General features: G+C 36.2%; 1 protein-coding gene across 2 annotated transcripts in view; it reads right to left on the reverse strand.

Moving 5' to 3' along the window:
• TTC6 (tetratricopeptide repeat domain 6) overlaps nucleotides 1-23683 on the reverse strand; it is a 226101-nt gene that overhangs the window by 93858 nt on the left and 108560 nt on the right. For both annotated transcript variants that reach the window (XM_084968926.1, XM_021099129.2), the window contains exons 7-8: nucleotides 22415-22556; nucleotides 7119-7223 (exon numbers count right to left, since the gene is read on the reverse strand). In XM_084968926.1, coding sequence (XP_084825052.1) covers nucleotides 7119-7223; nucleotides 22415-22556 — 247 coding nt within the window. The remainder of the gene's footprint in view (nucleotides 1-7118; nucleotides 7224-22414; nucleotides 22557-23683) is intronic.

The raw sequence follows: 23683 nt of genomic DNA on the forward strand, positions 1-23683 counted from the left end.
TATATTTTTATTGTTGTAAGGGTAAACTGCTGCAATAAAGATAATTATTACTAAATGTGCTACTTCTTTATCTCATAATCAGTGATTTGGATATGCAGAAACAACTAGAAGACCTAAGTTTCATAGGTTGGTAGATTTATAATGAAATAAATCACACCATTGCTTTGTTTGCTGAATTTTTTAGGTCTCAACTAACAATTCAAATTTTAAATATTCAACATAAAATCAACTTTTAAAAGTATAATGTAATTATCACTAAGAATGGAACAGATACGGAGAAGGCTATGGGTAATTTAGAAATCAGTGGCATTTCTGTTCTTCCTCTCTGTTGTATTTTTGGAAAGTAGCTATAGCAATGTAAGGTAAGAGAATTACTGGCATTGCAGAAAGATACTTTGTCACTTTCATCTTTATTCTTCAAATACAAACTATGTGACACACAGAGATTTTGGAAGTATTTTGCCATATCTTACACAAAATATTCAAATATTCAAATATGGTGAAATAGCAGCTATTAAATATTTTTTAAATGTTTTTAAAAACAGCAAGGACAGGTAAAAACAGCTGACAGGTAAAAATCTTAACACTGTATTTTACAGATATCAAAACAGAAGAACTTACTAACAATCAATGGTTGTTTTTAAAAAAGAAAATGTAGTTCGAATGTGGGAGTCTGGCAGGATACTGTCCATGTATGGACAATACTGGACAGTATTGATCACATGATAGATGATGTAAAAATTCTCCTGCTCTTTAGGGATATTGCTAAAAGTAGCATGCATGCAATGAAGGCTGGAATGCAGATGGAAATGGATACAGTTTTGCTACATTAAAAGTCAATTATAGGAGTTCCCTGGTGGCTTAGGGGCCAAGGTCTCGGCATTGTCACTGCTGTGGCTCAGGTTTAACCCCAGGCCCAGGAATTTCTGCATGTTGCAGACATGGCCAAGAAAAGTCAATTATGACTTCTGCTTCTACTTATGGCAGGTTGGGTAATTCTGCCAAGAACAACTAGAAAGCTACATGTAATATGACAAGCATAATCTTTAAAATGTCTAAGAGCTAACAAGGTGATGAGGAAATACTGGGCCAAAATATAAGAAAAATCAAAAACCTGGAAAGGTAAACCCAGGATTCAGAGATGCTTTTGTTTGCAGGACGTTTGCCAAAACAGTTGCAAATCTGAGCTCCCAAACTGCAATTTCTTGCGGCAAGTGTGACGAAAGTATCAGCCCAGAATCTCCCTGAGTTATGGAAACTGATTTTATATATGCCAAACTATACAAGTATCCAAGGCTATAGGGATACTACAGGGTCACACCCTCAGATTAAGAGTGAATCAGCAAAAAAATCAACAACCCAACTGAAAAATGGGCAAAAGACCTGAATAGACATTTCTCCAAAGAAGATAAACGGATGGCCAACAAGCTCAGGAAAAAATGCTCAATATCACTGATTATTAGAAAAATGCAATTCAGAACTACTATGAGATAGCACATCACACCAGTCAGAATGGCCATCATTAATAAGTCCACAAGTAACAAATGCTGGAGGGGGTGTGGAGAAAAGGGAACCCTCCTGCACTGTTCATGGGAATGTAAGCTGGTACAACCACTATGGAGAACAATATGGGGTTACCTTAGAAATCTATACATAGAACTACCATATGACCCAGCAATCCCACTCTTAGGCATATACCTGGACAAAACTTTCCTGGAAAAAGACACATGCACCTGAATGTTCATTGCAACACTATTCACAATAGCGAAGACATGGCAACAACCTAAATGTCCATCAGCAGATGAATGGATTAAGAAGAGGTGGTATATATACACAATGGAATACTACTCAGCCATAAAAAAGAACAAAATAATGCCATTTGAAGCAATATGATGGAACCAGAGACCCTCATACTAAGTGGAGTCAGAAAGAGAAAGACAAATACCATATGATATCACTTATCTCTGGAATCTAATATATGGCACAAATGAACCTTTCTGCAAAAAAAGAAAATCATGGATATGTGCTTGCCAAGGGAGAGGGGGAGAGAGTGGGATGGATTGGGAGCTTGGGGTTAATAGATGCAAACTCTTGCCTTTGGAATGGATAAGCAATGAGATCCTGCTGTTTAGCACTGGGAACTGTGTCTAGTCTCTTATGATGGAGCATGATAATGTGAGAAAAATGGATGTCTATGTGTATGTGTGACTGGGTCACCTTGCTGTACAGTAGAAAATTGACAGAACGCTGTAAACCAGACATAATGGAAAAAATAAAAATCATTATAAATGGAAAATAAAAATTAAAAAATAAAATAAAAATTAAATTAAATTAAAAAAAAAAAGAGTGAATGGAAGTAAATCAACATTTGCATAAACTTTCAGCCTGGGCTCCATCACAAAGATGGTCAGAGGAACTCAAGCCTCAACGTTAGACTTATGCTGATTTGTAAAGATCTCAGGTTCTAAGAAAAAAAAAATTCCTCTAAAAAAAAGAACTCCTGTTCTAGGTTTCAAATATTTCCTAAAAATAATCTCAAGTATAATGATGAACATTTTAAAACAGACACATACACGAAGAAACAAAACACCAGAACATAATAGATTTGTAGGAAAAAATACAAATTCTAAAAAGAAAAATACAAGACCAAATTTAAAAATTCAGAGATACATAACCAAAAAAGAATTTATAAACCCTAACTATAAAATGGATCAGAATAAACAGATCAGAGATACATAACCAAAAAAAAAGAATTTACAAACCTGAATTATAAAATAGATCTAGTATCGACAGAAAAAAAAAATGTAGCTAATACATGTAATTAAAGTCCCAGAAAATGAGAATGGATAGGGACAAAATTTGAAGAAATAGTGACTGAAAATTTTCCAAACTAATTAAAGATAGCAAACCACAGGCTTTAAAATCCCAATGACTTCAAAGCATGATAAATAAAGAGAAATCTGCAATTAGACACATTACATTGGAAAAAAAGAAAAACTTAAAAGTAAAAAGTTAGGGTGGATGCACAGAATTAATTCTCTTCAAAGGATTCACACTCAAGACTCACTTTTCAACAGCAATCACAAACACCAGAAAATTGTGGAACATCATTAGTGTGCTAAAAGAAAATATTTGCAATAACATTATCTGGAGGTAAAATATCTCTCAAAAAAAGAATCACAATATGTTATATGCAGATCACTGAAATTTTTTTAAAGGAATAACCAAAATATGATAAACTTAAGAAATAAAAGAATATAAAATAAAAGGCAGTACCTACAAAAAATATAAATTAAATGGCAGGGTAAAACAAAAAAATCAGTAATAATAATATATATAACAGGTAAAATTTGCTTTAAAAAAAAAAATGAGGCACACAGATCTTTGTATACCATTTCCTATCCGAAGGAACCAACCAGGAGTTCCCTGGTGGCCTAGCAGTTAAGGATCTGGCATTGTCACTACAGTGGTTTGGGTCACTGCTGTGGTGCAGGTTCTATCGCTGGCCTGGGAGCTTGCTATGGGTTCACCTAAACCCAAAACAAAATCAAAACAAAAACAAAGGAACCACCCATTCAAAGGATCCAAGAGACTTGGAACAATGGTCTGATTCCAGTTCTGGTGCATCGAAACTGTCCTGAGCCCTCTTTTTGTACCAGAAAATGTCTGAGTGGTTATTTTAAGGGAGAAGAGAAATGCCTTCAAGGTGGGGAGTGCTCTTTATGCCATACTCAACTTTGAATTTTTTCTATAAGAAAGTATTCACATACTACTTGCACAAGTTCTTAAGTAATTTTAATAGGCCTTGACACTCTGAAAACAGCACAGACAATGATATTTCTAAGGAAAATAATGATGGTTTAAAACATGCTAGAAATAAAATTTTGAAAAGAAATCCAAAAGAAAATAATATCGGTAAAATCAAATTAGGAGTTCCCATCTTGGCTCAGCCAAAACAAATCTGACTAGCATCCATGAGGATGTAGGTTCAATCCCTGGCCTCACTCAATGGGTTAAGGATATGGCATTGCTATGAGCTGTGATATAGGTCACAGATGCAGCTCAGATCTGGCATTGCTGTAGCTGTGTGTAGGTCAGCAGCTACAGCTCCAATTCTACTACCCCTAGCCTGGGAACCTCCATATGCTGCAGGAGCGGCCCTAAAAAGACAAAAGACAATTAAAAAAAAAATGGAGTTCCCATTGTGGCTCAACAGGTTAAGGATCCAACATTGTCTCCCTAAGGATGTGGGTTCAATCCCTGGCCTCACTCTGTGGGTTAAGGATCCAGCGATGCTGCAAGCTGCAGCACAGGTCACAGACATGCCTTGGATCCAGTGTTTCTATGGCTGTGGTGTAGGCCTGCAGCTGCAGCTCCAATTCAACCCCTAGCCTGGAAACTTCCATATACCACAGGTGTAGCCATAAAAAGAAAAAACAACAAAGAAATGATTAAAATGAAAATATTTCTCAACACAGAAAAGAAGGGCTAGACATATTACAGTAGAATTCTAGCATTAAATAGCCCAAAGTAGCTCAGTCAAAGTTGAGACAAAATTAATAAAGATAAAATATTGCCAAATTAGACTGCTTCTAATCACATAAAGTAAAAGCTATTAGTAACATACGAAGAAGTGAACAAAACACAGCTTCAATGAAAATCCCAAATAGTATTTTTTAGATCAAGACAGAAATATGCCACAGAAGAATGGAATAATAAAACAATATAACAGCTTTATCTACTATTAGTTGAGCACTTACCATTCATCAGGCAATATACCTTATATTCTCTCATTAAATCCTCAGAACACTCATCTGAGACTTCAAGAAGTTAAGAGACTTATGAAAACAAAGTTAAGATACTTAAGAAAACAAATTTATGGTTACCAAAGGGGAAATGTGGGGGAGGGATAAATTGGAGATTTGGGATTAAAAGACACACACTACTATATATAAAGTAGACAACAAGGACCTACTATATAGCATAGGGAATTATAGTCAATATCTTGTAATAACCTATAATGGAAAAGAATCTGAAAGTGTTTGCTATACACCTGAAACATGGTAAATCAAATACATTTCAATTTTAAAAATTGGGGGGAGAAAAAGAAGTTAAGATACTAATAAAAGGGTATCCAGGAAACAAGTGGGATTCAATTCCAAGCCTGACTGCAAAGCCTGTGCTCCTCTTAGCGTGGTCACAATATGAAAGCCACTACATATAACAGTATTGAATTAGTAGATAGTATTAGGATATCTAGTACTTCATAAAGCAAACATCAATATTATATTAAGTGAAATAAGCCAAAGACAAATATCAGATGATATTGCTGACATGTAGAATCTAAAAAAAAGATACAAATGAACTTATTTATAAGACAGAAATAGACTCAGTGATATAGGAAACAAACTTATGGTTACTAAAGGGGATGGCTGGGAGGGGGAAGGGGAGCAGGGAAAGAGATAAATTAGGAGGAAAGGAAACTGTATCAATAGCTTGTAATAACCTATAATTGAAAAGAATCTAAAATCACTTAGCTGTAGGCCTGAAACTAGCACAACATTGTAAATTAGCTATACTTCAATTTTTAAAAATTGAAATTGTTTTAACGAAAGCAAATATCAATAAATTCCAAGAAACTTATTTTAAAAAACATATTTTCTTATATTAATAAAAATTAACAAAATTTAAACAAAAGAATTTCAACAGATTAAAGAACACTTTCCCACATAAATTATGTATCAAAAAGATAATGAAAACTACAACAGAAATCATTTAGAAAATAAGTGAACATACCATAAATAAAAATTATGAAATAAGGTTAAAGTACTTATAATACTTAAAATGAAGAAAGGTAAAGAAATTAAATTTTAACAAGAAATTAAGAAAATGCTCAAATGGATCTGTCAACTTTTTGCAGAAGCAGGAAATCAATAACCAAAAAAAATTTTTTAAAGAGAAGTAGCAAAATTCAAAAGGGCAAAAACTGAATTTATAACTAATCCAGAGGTTTTTCAGCCTAAGATGTAAGGTTGAAATCATTTGTTTTTCTGAGTGGCCACGATATCTAACAGCTAGGGTATCATGCATAACAAACCTTGCTAAATAAAGTAAAGGGGTGGTTTTACACTAGTGCGAATATGGTAATTTGACAAATACAGACTAAGGTTATTTGTAGTTGAAAACAAATGAGAAAAGATAACAGTATACCAATTTCTGGAAAATTTATTCTAGGGGGAAAAAATTCTCCAAGTATCATTAGAAATGGGAAAGAAGACAATGAAACTTTAGAAATGGAGATTAAAATCTAAAGGGAGAACACATACAAAACTCTGCACATAAATTTATAAATTCCAATTGACCAGATGGCTTTCTGGATGAATATATATTACTAATTGACTCAAGAAAAAATATTAAACATGAATAACAAAAACTAAAAAATAAAAAGTTTTAATTGTCAAAAAATTACCTTCCCAAATAGCTCAAATGTTCATAAACAGTGAATTTTAAGAATGAAAGAAAATGGACCAAAATGTGGGCTGTAATTATCTTGAGGGAGAAAAACATTAGGTGGATTTTGGTTTTCTTCCCTTGATATTTCTAATATTTAAAATAAGCAGTATAACAAAATAAGAGCAAGCAAACATTTTAAGGGAAGAAAACAGATTAATAAATGTATTGGGTAATTTAAACTTTTAAAATATTAACTAAAAATGCACTTTTAAAAGCAAATGAAAATATCATAAAGACCTTCAAAACAACCCAAGAAGCTTTATATCTTGTCAAATAAAATATTCTTTCAGAAAGAAAACAGAATATTCTTGACCTTGCTAAAGTAACATGGATAAGTACAACATTTTTTAGAAATGCAAGTATAATATGTACATAAGTATACACATAGTTATGGGCTTATAAATACACATGTACATATATATGTACACACACATAATACACACATATGATTATTTATTATATATATAATTTCTATAGTGCCATCTAATCATTCAATTATGGCAATCTTTACACATGATTTACATAACTAGTAAAATTTAATGTCATAATCAACCATACAGTTTAATTATTAAACAGCAATAGAGAAAAGTCATTCAGTATTTTACCTCATATTTGGGGTATACGATTTCTTTTATGACAGATACTGGAGCAGAAAATTTGGGTGAAGTTAGATTCCAAAACAACTTTGTAAATCCTGGGTAAGCAGACACCTTTGAAAATAACATAAAAGGTTATTAGAAACTAACAAATGGTCCCTAAGGTAAAAACCCACGCTCCTGTCCAAATTAGTTCTAGTTGCTGAGAAAATTAGGTGATTGGTTCACAGTCTCTGCAAGTCTGGAAAAGACAACTTATATCTATCAGATTGGCAAAAACATAAAGTCAGCAATTCCCAGTTATGCCAGGGATGTGGGAAGTTAGTAGGACCACACCAGAGGCAAACTAATCATTTCTAATAAAACAGAAAATGTATATGCCACATGACCCAACAATTTCAATTCTAGCCACATAGTCTAAGGAAATTCTTCCACATATGCATGAATATGTACAAGGATGTTCATACAGGATGTGAAACAGCAAAAAACAAAACCCAATCTAAATGTCAATTAATAGAGAAACAGATGAATAAAATGTGTTTTATTCCTATGACTAAACACTATAAAGCCATTCATGCAAAAAAAATTACAAACCATTAATGAATTTTGGAAGCACAGTATTAACAGTAAAATAAGTCAGTTTTAGATACATACAAAATCATGTCATTTATAAACATGTACCTAGTACACACAGAACTGGAGTATTTATTGTTTAGGGTCACAAAAACATCCAGTTAAGTATAAAATCATGGACTGGAAATAGCAAGACTGTAACAGTAACTGCCCTTGGGTAAAAGGGAAGAGAAACAGAATTAGGAAAAGGCACAAGAGGACTCGATTTAATTGTTTTTAAAATGTCTTTAAAAAAAAAAATGTAAAACAAGTATGACAAAATGTTACTTGCAAATTCTTTTTTTTTTTTTTTTTTTTTTGAGTTCCCATCATTTCTCAGAGGAAACGAATTTGACTAGTAACTATGATGACACAGATTCAATCCCTGGCCTCACTCAGTGGGTTAAGGATCCGGGTTGCCGTGAGCTGAGGTGTTGGTCGCAGACACAGCTTGGATTCCACATTGCTGTGGCTGCGGCGTAGGCCGGCAGGTACAAGCTCCAATTTGACCCCTAGCCCCAGCCCTAGCCTCCGTCACGGCTGCACCTATGGCATATGGACGTTCTGGGGCTAGTGGTCAAATCAAAAATGCAGCTGCAGCCTATGCCACAGCCATGGCAACAACAGATCTGCGCTGAATCTGTGAGCTTTACTGCATGCAGCTGGTGGCAACACCAGATCCTTAACCCGCTGAGTGAGACCAGGGATGGAACTCACATCTTCACAGAGACTAATCAGGTTCTTAACCCACTGAACCACAATAGGAACTCCCTAATTACAAATTCTTAATAACATGTACTCATGTGCTTGTTAGTTTGGTTTCTGTATGTATTTGTTTCTTTGAAGGTTTTTCCATATAAAAATTAATCATGCATAAAGGAATTTTTAGGGAGATAAAACTATCCTGCATGATAATAGAATTGTGGATATATGACATTATTCATTTGTCAAAAGCATTGAACTTTACAACACAGAGTGAGCCTCGATGTGTATAAATTTTTAAAAAATCATTGAGGAGGTCAAGAGGAATCCCAAGATAGAATGTAGAATGTAACAAAAGAATCTAACTGTTTTATAAATATGTGAAAAAAGCTCAATGACGGGGGTGAAAAAAAATCTGCTGACCTCAGTAACTTCGGAAATGAGTGGAATACATAAGGCGAAAGAAACTGTATGTAGCACTATACTTTAATCGATAAAGTTGTCACGGGAATATGGGTTAATAATTCTGAAACTTCTATACTGGGATTGAACAATTATGTGAATGGATATAGGATGGTGGGAGCCAGGCTTGTCGCTCACTATTAGAGTGGAAGTTTAAAGATATTATAATTACATTTCCCAATAAAGGGAACTGGGGCTTCCTATAGAAATGGCTGATTCTATGGACTGGGGCAGGAAATACACAAGATGAGGCAGGGGCATCTGTACTGCCAGTAATTAGTGTTTTTAAAAAAATTCCAGGAGTGCCTGCTGTGGCACAGTGGGTTAAGGACCTGGCATTGCTGCAGCTGTGGCATAGGTCACAGCTGTAGCTTAGATTCAACCTCTGTCTCAGGAACTTCCATGTGCTATGGATATGACTATAAAATTTTTTTAAAAATTCTACAATGATGGGGTCTGTCAAAGGGTCCAAGGAGACAACTGAATGAGCTCTCAATGAACAAAGCTCAAACAATTTTAGGAAAATAATAATAATCATAAAGTAGTATTGGAGTGTAACTCTAAGTTTAAAACAAACATCTGTTGGAGTTCCCATCGTGGCTCAGTGGTTAACGAATCCGTCTAGGAACCATGAGGTTGCAGGTTCAATCCCTGGCCTCACTCAGTGGGTTAAGGATCTGGCGTTGCCGTGAGCTGTGGTGTAGGTCACAGACGCAACTTGGATCCCATGTTGCTGTGCCTGTGGTGTAGGCCAGCGGCTACAGCTCCGATTAGCCCCCTAGCCTGGGAACCTCCATATGCCATGGGTGCGGCCCTGGAAAAGGCAAAAAGACAAAAAAAAAAAAACATAAAAATAAAAATAAAACATCTGTTAAGTCATACTGATATAAGTAAATTATTGAAAAAATAAATAAATAGAAGGACAAATGTCCTACACAGATGAATTCAAATTAATTTCATAGACACTCTGCCCTGAAGGAGGCAGAGCACAGCTCCTCATTCCTTAAGTGTAGGCTGCACATAGTAACTTCTTCCCAGAGAGTACAGAATAGAGAGGGGGCAAAAAGAGAAACTTCAAGATGAAGAAACCTGGCAGGCACCACCTCAGCCAGACAATTAGGGTTAACATCAACAGTGATAAGTAATGTTGATAGTATGTATTCTCTATATAATGTGATAAAAATGGCACTTTACCTAAGTGGTCTTCCTCTCAAAATCATATAACACAATCAAAAAAAAAAATCAGACAAACTCAACTGGAGGACAATCTACAAGATATCTGACCAGTACTCCCCCAACATGTCAAGGTCATCAAAAACAAGGAAAGTCTCAGAAACTGTCACAGCCAAGACAAGCCTAAGGAAACATGCCAACTAGATGTAATATGGTATTCTGGATGGGATCTGGAACAGAAAGTGGATGTTACATTAAAACCAAGGACAAGCAATCTAAAAATTTATATGGAACCATAAAAGACCCAGAATTGCCAAAGCAATCCTGAGAAACAAAAATCAAGCAGGCAGCATAACTCTCCCAGACTTCAGGCAATATTACAAAGCCACAGTCATCAAGATAGTGTGGTACTGGTACCAAAACAGACATACAGACCAATGGAACAGGATAGAGAACCCAGAAATAAACCCAGACACCTACAGTCAATTAATCTCCAACAAAGGATGCAAGAATATAAAATGGGAAAAAGACAGCCTCTTTAGCAAGTGGTATTGGGAAAACGGACAGCCACATGTAAATCAATGAAACTGGAACACAGAATCACACCATGCACAAAAACAAACTCAAAATGACTTAAAAACTTAAACGTAAGACAAGATATCATCAAACTCCTAGAAGGAACATAGGCAAAACATTCTCTGACATTAACTGTACAAATGTTTTCTTATGTCAGTTTCCCAAGGCAACAGGAAAAAAAAAAGCAAAAATAAACTTAAACTGACAAGCTTTTGCACAGAAAAGGAAACCATTAAAAAAAAAACTAAAAGACAACTTACAGAATGGGAGAAAATAGTTTCAAATGATGCAACTGATAAGGGCTTAATCTCTAAAATATACAAACAAATTATACAACTCAACAGCAAAAAAAAAAAAAAAAAAAAAAAAAAAAACCCAATTGGAAAATGGGCAGAAGACCTGAATAGACATTTCTCCAAAGAAGATGTACAGATGACCAACAAGCACATGAAAACATGCTCAACATCACTGATTATCAGAGAAATGCAAGTCAAAACTACATTGAGGTACCAGCTCACACCAGTCAGAATGGCCATCATTAACAAGTTAACAAATAACAAATGCTGGAGAGAGTGTGGAGAAAAGGGAAACTTCCTGCACTATTGGTGGGAATGTAAATTGGTACAACCACTGTGGAAAACAGGATGGAGGTACCTCAGAAAACTAAATATAGAACTACCATATGATCCAGCAATCCCACTCTTGGACATATATCAGGACAAAACTTTCCTTGAAAAGATACATGCACCCATGTGTTCACTGCAGCACTACTGACAATAGCCAAGACATGGAAACAATGTAAAGGTCCATCAACAGATGAATGAATTAAGAAGATGTCATGGAATATTACTCAGCCATAAAAAAGAACAAAATAAGCCATTTGCAGCAATGTGGATGGAACTAGAGACTCATACTAAATGAAGTAAGTCAGAAAGAGAAAGAAAAAAAAACCATATGATATCACTTATATCTGGAATCTAATATATGGCACAAATGAAACTTTTCACAGAAAAGAAACTCATGGACTTAGAGAACAGACTTGTGGTTGCCAAGGGAGAGGGGGAGGGAGTGGGAAGAACTGGGAGTCTGGAGTTAAGAGATGCAAACTATTGCATTTATAGTAGATAAGCAATGAGATCCTGCTGTATAGCACAGGGAACTATATCTAGTCTTGTGATGGAGCATGATGGAGGATAATGTGAGAAAAAGAATGCATGTATATATGTATGACTGGGTCACTTTGCTGTACAGTGGAAACTGATAGAACACTGTAAATCAACTATAATGGAAAAATAAAAACCATAAAAATAAGAAAAAGATAAAATGAAGGAAATCTGGATGAAGTATTGACCTATGCTTAATAATAATGTATAAATTGCTCTAAGATGTATGGGTAGTTTCTTAGGGCTACTGTATCAAATTACCATTGAGTGGCTTATACCAATCGAAATTTATTCTCTCAGAGTTCTAGAAACAAGAAGTCCAAAATCAAGGTTTCGGGAGGGCCATGCTCCCTCTGAAGACTACAGGAAATTCTTCCTTGCCTCATCCTAGCTTCCAGTGGTTTCCAGCAACCCTTGGCATTCCTTGGCTTGCAGCTACATCATTCCAATTGGCCTCCATTATTTCATGGTATTCTTCCCTGTGTGTCTGTGTGTTTGCAGGCATTCTTCTCTGCCAAGGACATCAGTTATGGTCCCCACCTCCCAAAAAAGAGTCCACCTATAGCTCAGCAATTTAAGTATCTGGTGCTGGTGTTGTCACTGCAGCAGCTCAGGTCCCTGCTATGGTGCAGTTTGGATCTCTGGCCTGGGACCTTCCACATGCTGCAGGTGGCAGCCAAAAAAAAAAAAAGAAAAGAAAAAAAAGGACATCAGTCATTGGATTTAGGGCCTACCCTAAATCCAAAATGATCTCATTCCAAGATTCTTAATTACATCTGCATAGGCAGGCCCTATTTCCAAATAAAGTCACATTCACAGGTACCATCAGTTAGGACTTGTATATATATTTTGGGGGCCACTATTAACCCACTATTATCAATAATATCAATAATAGGGGAAACAGAGTATGTGATATATAGGAAACTCCCATACTGTCTTTGTAATTTTTCTGGAAGTCTAAAACTGTCCTTAAAAAAAATAGTTTACTATCAATAAAAAAAAACAAAGAAAACAATAAAAAATTTAAATAGTTGTAAGTAAAAGATTAAACAGACATTCATGACAAGATTTAAAGAAAATACTGCAAGATTTTTTAAAATAGCTGTTTGAACCACAGGTTTGTTTTGTTTGTTTGCTTGCTTGCTTTTTAGGGCCACACTTGAGGCATTTAGAAGTTCCCAAGCTAGGAGTCAAATTGGAGCTACAGCTGCCAGCCTACACCACAGCCACAGCAACTGGGGATCCAAGCCACATCTGGCACAGCTCACGGCAATGGTGGATCCCTTAACCCACTATGTGAGGCCAGGGATTGAACCCGCATCCTCATGGATACTTAGTCAGGCTCAGTATCGCTAAGCTACAATGGGAACTTCCAGAACCCATGGTATTATTGGTAATTACATTTTCCTTAACTTTCATTGGTTTTGAATATTTAATTGGACCAAGATTTGTCTTGCACTAGATAAAAAATGAACTCAAATGATTTTTTTTTATTTTAATTTTAATTTTTTTAGGGCTGCACCCAAGGCATGTGGAAGTTCCTGGGCTAGGGGTCAAATTGGAGCTGCAACTGCCAGCCTATGCCACAGTCACAGCAACATCAGATCCAAGTCCCATCTACAACCTACATCACAGCTCACAGCAACGCCAGATCCTTAACCCACTGAGCAAGGCCAGGGATCGAACCCACATCCTCATGTATACTAGTCAGATTCTTAACCCGCTGCACCCCAACGGGAACTCCCTCAAATGGTTTTAAAGCATTAACTTGCAAGCAATACTCTGGCATTAACTAAGAAACCTTAACAGTGACATCTCCTGGAGCCTGGGTGTTACACAGACTCTTTAGAGCAATATCCAAAGACCCAAACACAGTAAATAAAGATTCACAATTATAAGCTTCCATTGAGTCTTCAGCATTTTTATTTCTAGTCAGCTATTCCATGATCACAGGTTTCCTCTCTACCAACAGGGTATTTATTTAGAGACAGGCAGATTTTGCAGTTGCCAGGTTAATTTGTCCACCACAGAAATTCAAAACTGCTTCCATCTCACTCATCCTCTGTCTTGATGGATATCATTTTATGCTATATAGACCTAGCACCAGGAATTCCTTGCTAAAAGATGAGTAAAATCTTCCAAAATCAGCTGACAACTCTTCTTCCAAAGATCACCTAGAAATTAAGATTTCAGATATTCAAATGAGAGGTCACATACAATCTGGTAAATCTTCCCTTGTACTGGATAGATGTCCAGTAGTTTAATAAGCATCCAGAATAAAATCATCCCCCTAGAAGAAAGCAAAATATAAGCCTCTAAGTGGGAAGAGAAGAAAATCACTAAACAACACTGTTTTGCTCTCAAGCAAAAGCACAGATACACTTTCAGGAAAGAATCTGTCAAATTAAACTAGCAAAGAAATACTCATTATGGTAAACTGGTTTCCCCAACAATGCTCAGAACTTTTTAAGAGGAAACCAGGAAAATAGTTAGAAACAGTCAGGTTGGTGGATGCTAGAATTTGACGGGAGGGTAGAGATTACACAGCAAACTGAATTCCTAAAATAAAGCAAGGTAGGTTAATTTAGTATAATAGCACCTGCACAGCCCCTAGAATTACTATGTATATTACAACCCAGTACAACAACTATGTTCATACTGAAGACCCAAGATGAGAATATTCTGTTCACTAAGGGAGATAAACATGCAAATTAGTTTCAGGGCTAAATTAAGCTTAATATAAATGAATTATAAGGATAAACAATTATTTCTAAAACATGGTCTGAGCTTTGGAGAGCCTTGAGACCTTTCAAGGGTCTTTTCAAGCCCTTTCCACACTAAAAATATAAACAGGTCATGTGCCTTTTCCACTATGTTAAAATTTGCACTGTTGGTATAAAAGCATGTGAGTAAAACTGATGGCACTTTAGCATGAATTAAGGCAGCAGCACCTTAAAAATGCAACAAAAATGTTGAAGAGGCAACAAAAAATGTTGATTTTATTAAATCTTAACATTTAAGTGAATATCTTTTTAATAGTCAATGTAACTAAATGAGAAGTACACATAAAGTGTTTCTGTGGCCAAAGTGAAGTAGAATGCTAGTTTTGAGGAAAACCATGTGTGCTATTGTTTGAGTTGTGAACTAAACTAGTCATCATTTTTACTTGAGAGGACAAATATTAAACTATAGTTATTCAGACTGGGTATGTGGCAAATATTTTCTTGAAAATGAGTGAAGCAAATCCGTCATTACAAATAAAACAATTGAAAGTATTTTTGCCAATAAAAAAAGTAAGCTTTTAGCGAAAATTAGACGTTTGGAAAATTTGTGTCCCTCACCATGAGCTTGCCAGGTTCCAGTGCTAAAATATTTTTCTGATAATATTAAAATTGAGAATTTTGATATTATGTATATATAGTGAAATGTGTCAACATTTGAAGATCTACATAACTTGATGAACAGTATTTTCTAAATGACCAATGCAAAATGTTATAAAATCATGGATGGGTAAAAGATCCATTCAAAATACAAAATAAGGCAATAGATTTTCATGTAATAAAGTATAAAAAAGTCACTGACATTGTCTCAGATTTCAATTGCAGCAAACTCTTTAGCTATACAAATTATCATTTAATACATTTTCTTTTTAACTAAGTTTAATTTTTCCCTCTTTCTTTTTTTGGTACTGTCCAATGACCACAATTTTTTATTAAATTTTTTATTTTGAGATAATTATAGATTCATATGCTGTTTTAATAAATAATAGAGAGAGACCTCACCTATCCTTTATCCAGTTTACCTCAAAGGTAACATCTTCGGAGTTTCCACTGTGGCACAGCGGAAAAGAATCTGCCTAGTAACCATGAGGTTGCAGGTTCGATGCCTGGCCTCACTCAGTGGGTTAAGGATCTGGCATTGCCATGAGCTGTGGTATAGGTCACAGATGTGGCTCGGATCCCACGTTGCTATAGCTGTGATGTAGGCTGGCGGCTGTAGTTCCAATTGACCCCTAGCATGGGAACCTCCATATGCTGAAGGTGCAGCCCCAAAAAGCAAAAAAAAAAAAAAAAAAAAAAAAAAAAAAAAAGATAACATCTTGCAAAACTCTAATATCACAAACAAACAAAATGTTGATGCTGATAAAGGTGAGATACAGAACATTTCCATCTCCACAACTAATCCCTTATGTTGTCCTTTATAGACACACTCCACTCATTCTCACACACACCCCATCCTAAAACCCTGGAAACCATTCCTCTAATTCTGTGATTTCATGGATGTTATATAATAAAATCCTTCAACATTTTTTTGGAATTGGTTTTTTCCAGCATAATACTCTGAAGACTTATAGCCATATGAATCCATTCTGCAACATTTAATAGTAGCTGCATGTTTATTTTCGTTTTTTAACTGCCAGACTATCTTTCATAGGTCTGATAAAGGAGTTTTTTAAGTTAAGCATTCAATTTCCTTAACATTATAGAGCTACTTAAGTTATGCATTTTGTACAGAGTGCATTGTGATAGTTTGCATTTTTGGAGGAACTGTTTCATTTTGGTCTAAGATATCAAATTCATGTGTCTAGAGTTGTTTATAATACTCCCTTATTATTCTTTTGATGTCCAGGATCTGCAGTGCTATCACCTGTCTCATTTCTAATACTGATAATTTATGTCTTTTCTGTTTTTTCCTTGTCAGTCTTGCTAGAAATCAATTTTTTTCTAAGGACTACCTCTTTGCTCCATTGATTTTTCTCTATTTTTTATGTTTTCAACTTCATTGATTTCTGCTCATTATTCCTTCCTACTCTTTGCTTTGGGTTTATTTTGTTCTTTTTCTAGGTTCTTGAGGTGGGAGCTTAAGTTACCGATTTGATACTTTCTCTTTTCTATTGTAAGCATTTAATTTAGTGCTATAAATTTCCCTCCTAGCACTGCATCATCTGTGTCCTACAAATTTGGTATGTTATATTTTCATTTTAATTCAGTCCAATTTATTTTCAATGTATTTTTATAAATCTCTTGAGACTCCCTCTTTAACACATGTATTATTTATACCTGTATTGTTTAGATTCCAACAGTTTGAAGATTTTTCTGTTATCTTTGTTATTGATCTCTAGTTTTATTTCACTCTGAATTTGTTCTATCTTGGTCTATGTTATGCAGTAACTTGAAAAGAATGTGTATTCTGCTCTTATTGAGTGTAGTTTATATACATTTCAAGTAGATCTTGTTGGTTGATGCAGTTAATTGACTTTTCCATATCCCTGCTGATTTTCTAAGTGTTCTACCAACTATTTTAAAAAGGAGTGTTGAAGTCTCCAACTATAATTGTTGTACTCCCTTTTCCTCCTTTCAGTTCTACCAGTTTTTGCTTCAACATATTTTACAGTTCTGTTGTGTTGTGCACATGCTTTGTAACACTTCTATGTCTTAACCTACAAAATGGAAGAAAATATTTGCAAATGATGCAACTGACAAGGGATTAATCTGCAAAATATACAAATGGCTCATACAACTCAACAACAAAAAAACAAATGACCCAATTGAAAAATGAGCAGAAGACCTAAATAGAAATTTCTCCAAAGAAGACAGATAGTCAACATGCACATGAAAAGGTGCTCAACAACACTAATTATTAGAGAAATACAAATCAGAATTACAAATGAAGTGCTACCTCACACCAGTCAGAATGGATATCATTAAAAAAAAATCTACACATAACAAATGCTGGAGAAGGTGCAGAGACAAAGGAACCCTCCTACACTGTTGGTGGGAATGTAAGTTGGTGCAGCCACTATGGAAAACAGCATGGAGGTTCCTCAAAAAAAAACTAAATATAGAACAACCATAAAATACAGCAATCCAGGAGTTCCCATCATGGCTCAGCAGGAATGAATCTGACTAGCATCCATGAGGATGCAGGTTCAATCCCTGGCATTGCTCAATGGGTTAACAATCCAGCGTTGCCATGAGCTATGGTGTAGGTCACAGATGGAGCAAGGATCTGATGTTCTTGTGGCTGTGGTGTAGGCCAGTGGCTACAGCTCCGATTCGACCCCTAGCCTGGGAACCTCCATATGCTGCAGGGGCAGCCCTAAAAGCAAAAAAAAAAAAAAAAAAAAAAAAAAAAGATCCAGCAATCCCACTCATGGGTATTTATCTGAAGAAAACTATTTCAAAAAGTCACATGCACACATATGTTCACTGCAGCACTATTCACAATAGCCAAGAAATGGAAACAATCTATATGTCCATTGACAGATGAATGGATAAAAAAAAGATGTGGTACATATACACAACAGAATATTACTCAGACACAAAAATACTGAAGTAATTCCATTTGCAGCAAAATGGATGGGCCTAGAGATTTTCACACTATGTGAAGTAAGTCAGAAAAAGACAAATATCACATGATATCACACATGCATAACCTAAAATATGACAACAAACAAACTTATCTATGAAACAGAAAGAGAATCACAGACATAGAGAATAGACTTGTGATTGCCAAGGGGGTGGGAGGTGATGAAGGGATGAAGTGGGAGTTTGGGGTTAGCAGATGCAAACTATTATACATAGAATGGATAAACAACAAGGTCCTACTATATTACACAGGGAACTATATTCATTATCCTATGATAAACCATAATGGAAAATAATCTTTTTTTTTTTTTTTTTTTTTGCTTCCTAGGGCTATCCCCACAGCACATGGAGGTTCCCGGGCTAGGGGTTGAACCAGAGCTGTAGCCACTGGCCTACATCACAGCCACAGCAACGTCAGATCCTTGCTGCATCTGTGACCTACACTGTAGCTAATGGCAATGCTGGATCCTTAACACTGAGAGAGCCAGGGATCAAACTTCCATCCTCATGGATGCCAGTCAGATTCGCTTCTGCTGTGCCAGGGCGGGAACTCTGAAAAAGAATATATTTTTTTTAATGTATATATGTGTGTGTAATTGAATCACTTTATCATACAGCAAAATTAACACAACATTATAAACTAACTATACTTCAATTTAAAAAAAAAACTTAAAAAGACTACTATGTCTTCCTGGTAGTTTGACATTTTTATCATAATATAACACCCCTCTCTGTCTCTGATAACCTTTGCTGGGAAGTCTACTTTATCTGATATTAATACAGACACTCCTGCTTTTCTTTGATAAATGTTTACATACTGTATCTTTTTTTTCACTTTTTACTTTCAACTTCCCTAAATCATTATATTTGAAGACAGTTTCTTGTAGACCCACTTGTGGTTGGGTCATGTCTTTTAATCTACTCTGCAAGCTCTGTCATTTAATTAGTGTCTTTATACCATTCACATTTGATTTAGAGGTTTCAGATGCCATTTCATTTTTTGTTTTCTGTTTGTTCTCTCTGGTTTCTTTTATTTCTTTGTGTTCTGTGTCCTGCTTTCCTGTTACATGGAATTCTACTTTTATTTATCTCTGGTGTTTTTGAGTGTATCTCTTCATATAGCTTTTCTACTTTTGCTCTAGGTATTACATCATAAACATAACTTATCAAAGTCTACTGATGTCTCCATTTTACCAGTTCAAGTGATGGGTAGAAACCTTACCTCCCTTTATGTCTCTTTACTCGTCTCCACTTATATATAATACAATTGTCTTAAACACTTCCTCTATATACATTTAACAGTATAGTAATTTTTCCTTCAACTGACAGATATAACTTAGAAAACTCAAAAGAAAAGTCTATTGCATTTACCCATATTTTTTGCTCTACACGGTTGTTGTTCCTTCTAGATACTCCAAGTTTTCTTCTTTTATCATTTTCTTCTTGTGTAGAGAACATCCTCTAGCTTTTCTTTTAGGGTAAGTCTTAGGTTCCTTTCAGCTGAAAATGTCTTGATTCCCCTTCATTTCCAAAGTATATCTTCTCTGGATATAGGGCTCAGAGCTTACAGTTCTTGTCTTTCATTCAGCATTGGAAAAACATTCTGCCACTTCTGGCCTCCACAGTTTCTGAAGGGAAATCTACTGCCATTCAAATTGTTTTTCTCCTGGAGACAATATATATTTTTTCTCTCTTGCTCCTTTCAAGATTTTTTTCTTTGTTATCAGTTTTCAGAAATTTGACTATTAAGTGACTTGGTACAGATTTCTTTGGATTTTTCCTGCTTGGGGTTTGCTCAGCTTCCTGAATATGCAGGTTTAAATCTTTTGTCAGGAGTTCCCTTCACGGCTCAGCGGTAACAAACCCGACTAGTATTCATGAGGACGCCAGTTCAATCCCTAGCCTCACTCAGTGGGTTAAGGATCTGGCATTGCCATGAGCTGTGGTGTAGGCTACAGATGCAGCTCAGACCCGGAGGTTGCTGTAGCTGTGTGGCATAGGCCAGCAGCTATATATCTGACTGAACCCCTAGCCTGGGAATTTCCATATGCCATGGGTGTGGCCCTAAAAAAGACCCCCCCCAAAAAAAAAATCCTTTCACCAAATTTGGAATGTTTCCAGCCCTTATTTCTTCCTATATATTTTCAGTCACTTCTCTTCTTTTTCTTCTCCTTCTAGGACTGTAATAACACAAATGTTAGATCTTTCATTATACCTCCACAAGTCCAAGTCTCTGTTAATTTTTTTTCGGTTTATTTCTCTTTGTTGCTCTACTGGATAAATTCTATTGTTTTATCGTCAAGTTCACTGATTCTTTCCTATCTCCTCCATTCTGCTGTTGAGCCTGTCTCTCGAGCTTTTTATATTTCAATTACTATATTTTTTCATTTCTAGAATATCTTCAACTTCTTTCCTATGACTTTCTATTTCCTTTCTGAATCTTTCTATATTTTTAATTTGCTTCAAGTGTGTTCATAAATATCACTGAAGCATTTTTATGATGGCCACTTTAAAATCATTGTCAGATAATTCTAATACCTCTATGATCTAAGTGACAGCATCTATTGATTATCTTATTATATTTAGTTGGAGATTTTCCTCATTCTTGGTATGATTAGTGATTTTCAATCAAAAATATGGATATTTGGGGTAATGTGTTATGAGACTCTGGATCTTATTTAAACCTCCTGTTTTCTGGGCCTCTTCGGATACCACCACAGTGGGGAGGGAGGGAGCTCATTACTATAAGGTGGGGACACAAGTCCAGATGCCCCATGTGGTCTCAACTGACACCACAGGTGGGAAACCTCATCACCACTCTGTTAGGATGAAGTCCCAGCCCCACATAGCCTTCTTCAACACCACTCTGGCAGCGGTGTTATGGTGCCTTCTTATACTCTGGCAGGAATAAAAGTCTAGTTTTCCTACTAGGCCTTTGCTGGTGAAGTGAAGGAAGGACTAGGGCCACAATTTTTCCTGTGGTGTTTGGCTAGGGTTGAGCAGTTATTGTCTAAAAATTTTGCCTTGCTAGGCTGCCAGTTCTTGGGTCACAAAGTTCCTAGTTATTGCCTCAGTCTCTCCAACTTTCAGATCTGTCCTATGTTTGTTAACACCCAGGTTTTTACTTGTTCTAAGAAGGAAGAATAGGAAAAAGTGCTCCTACTGCATCTTCCCCAGAAATGGAAGTCTCACAACTGACTTTCATGAAACTACCGCTTGTAAAGTTTTGGCATGTTATCAAAGAAAAATATCCATAATTATGTTAAAGGGCTATTAAAATAATCTTTCCTTTTCCAACTACACATCTGCATGAGGACAGACTTGGCCTCACATATTTCAAACAAACATCCTACCACAAAACTGAATACAGAAGTGGACATAATAATCCATCTGTCACCTATTAAGCCAGACAATAAAGAGATTTGAAAAAAAAAAAAAAATGGAGTTCCCGTTGTGGTGCAGTGGTTAACGAATCCAACTAGGAACCATGAGGTTGAGGGTTTGATCCCTGGCCTTGCTCAGTGGGTTAAGGATCCGGCATTGCCGTGAGCTGTGGTATAGGTCGAAGATGCGGCTCAGATCCCACGTTGCTGTGGCTGTGGTGTAGGCCGGTGGCTACAGCTCTGATTAAACCCCTAGCCTGGGAACCTCCATATGCCGAGGGAGCGGCCCAAGAAAAGGTAAAAAAAGACCAAAAAAAAAAAATATATATATATATATACAATCCTAGTTTTCACAGTAATTTTTTGTTTAAAAATATAATTTTCATAAAAATGCATTGTGTGTTAACATATATGGATTTATTATTTTAATAAATAAAAAATAAACATTTTAGCATTTTCTCAGCTTTAAGTTCTACAATTGTAAATGTCAATAGATATAACCTACATAAATAATTATTGAAGTTCTCTATAATTTTTAAGACTGTAAAAAGGGTCTTGAGGGAGTTTCCATCATGGCTCAGTGGTTAAAGAACCCGACTAAAATCCATGAGGTCACAGGTTCAATCCCTGGCCTGGCTCAGTGTCCGAGATCTGGCATTGCCGTGAGCTAGGATCCCAAGTTGCTCTGGTTGTGATGTAGGCTGGCAGCTAAAGCTCCTATTCAACCCCTAGCCTGGGAACCTCCATATGCCACAGGTGTGGCCCTAAAAAAGACAAAAATAAACAAATAAATTAATAGGGTCTTGAAATGAAAAAGGTTGAGAAACTGTGAGGTAGAGAAAACTAATATTAAAGGAAGTTCTTACTTCCTCTCCTGATAGAAGCAGATGTGGTTTGTGAGCATTCCGTCCAATTCCTGGTGCCAAGCCAGCTGGTATCCCTGGTGTTGTTGGAAGGACACCAACGTGTTCTTGATTGTCACCCACTGAAGGAATTCCTTGCAGTATTCTACAGTGTAATAAAAAATACAGATAAAACTTTTAAGTCATTGATAAAGCAAAAGATGTTTGTTCTCATTTTATATCTCAGCCAAAATAAACGCACTGACTTTTTTGCTGTTTTTTTTTTTTTCTTCTGGACATGCACACATCATGTGGAAATTCCCAGGCCAGGGACTGAATCTGCGCCACAGCAGCGACCCAATCCACTGGAGTGACAAGTTGGATCCTTAAACCATGGAGCCAAGAGTGAACTCCCCACATTGATGTTTAATATGTACTAAGCAGATATTGGGCATAAGTCTGATAATCCAAAATAGGAAATAATTTTTAAAAATAATTTGTTGGAGTTCCCATCATGCCACAGTGGTTAACATATCCGACTAGAAACCATGAGGTTGCGGGTTCGATTCCTGGCCTTGCTCAGTGGGTTAAGAATCCAGCGTTGCTGTGAGCTGTGGTGTAGGTTGCAGACGTGGCTCGCATCCCGAGTTGCTATGGCCCTGGTGCAGGCTGGTGGCTACGGCTCTGATTAGACCCCTAGCCTGGGAATCTCCATATGCTTCTGGCCCTAGAAAGGGCCAAAAAAATTAAAAAAATAATAATAAAAAAATAATTTGTTTACTTCTGAATGTATTTTAGTAATAACCTCTATGATGCTTTCTTTTTGGCATTTCTTGGGCCGCTCCCAGCCACTGGCCTACACCAGAGCCACAGCAACGCAGGATCCGAGCTGCAACCTACACTACAGCTCATGGCAACACTGGATCCTTAACCCACTGAGCAAGGCCAGGATCGAACCCGCAACCTCATGGTTCCTAGTCAGATTCGTCAACCACTGCGCTACAACAGGAACTCCTATGATGCTTTTTAAAGTAATATTAGAATAATAAATTCCCCCTAGGAAAACCTGATTATAAGAGAGGGTGTCTACTTTCTGATTCCTAATCTTCTCCCCACTCCAAGCTCACAGGAAATGGTTTCATTCCTTAGGCTGAGGCAAAACTGCCTTCTCACATTAAGGTTTCTCTATTTAGAGTGTCCATCATGGCTCAGCAGGTTACCAGCCCAACAAGTATCCATGAGGATGTGGGTTCAATCCGTGGCCTTGCTCAGTGGGTTACGGATCTGATATTA

This window comes from Sus scrofa, chromosome 7 (genome assembly GCF_054392235.1).
Source record: "Sus scrofa isolate SSC_HxYL_T2T_F1_AM1 chromosome 7, Sscrofa_HxYL_maternal_Yorkshire_Landrace_v2.0, whole genome shotgun sequence".
NCBI classification, from domain to species: Eukaryota; Metazoa; Chordata; class Mammalia; order Artiodactyla; family Suidae; genus Sus; species Sus scrofa.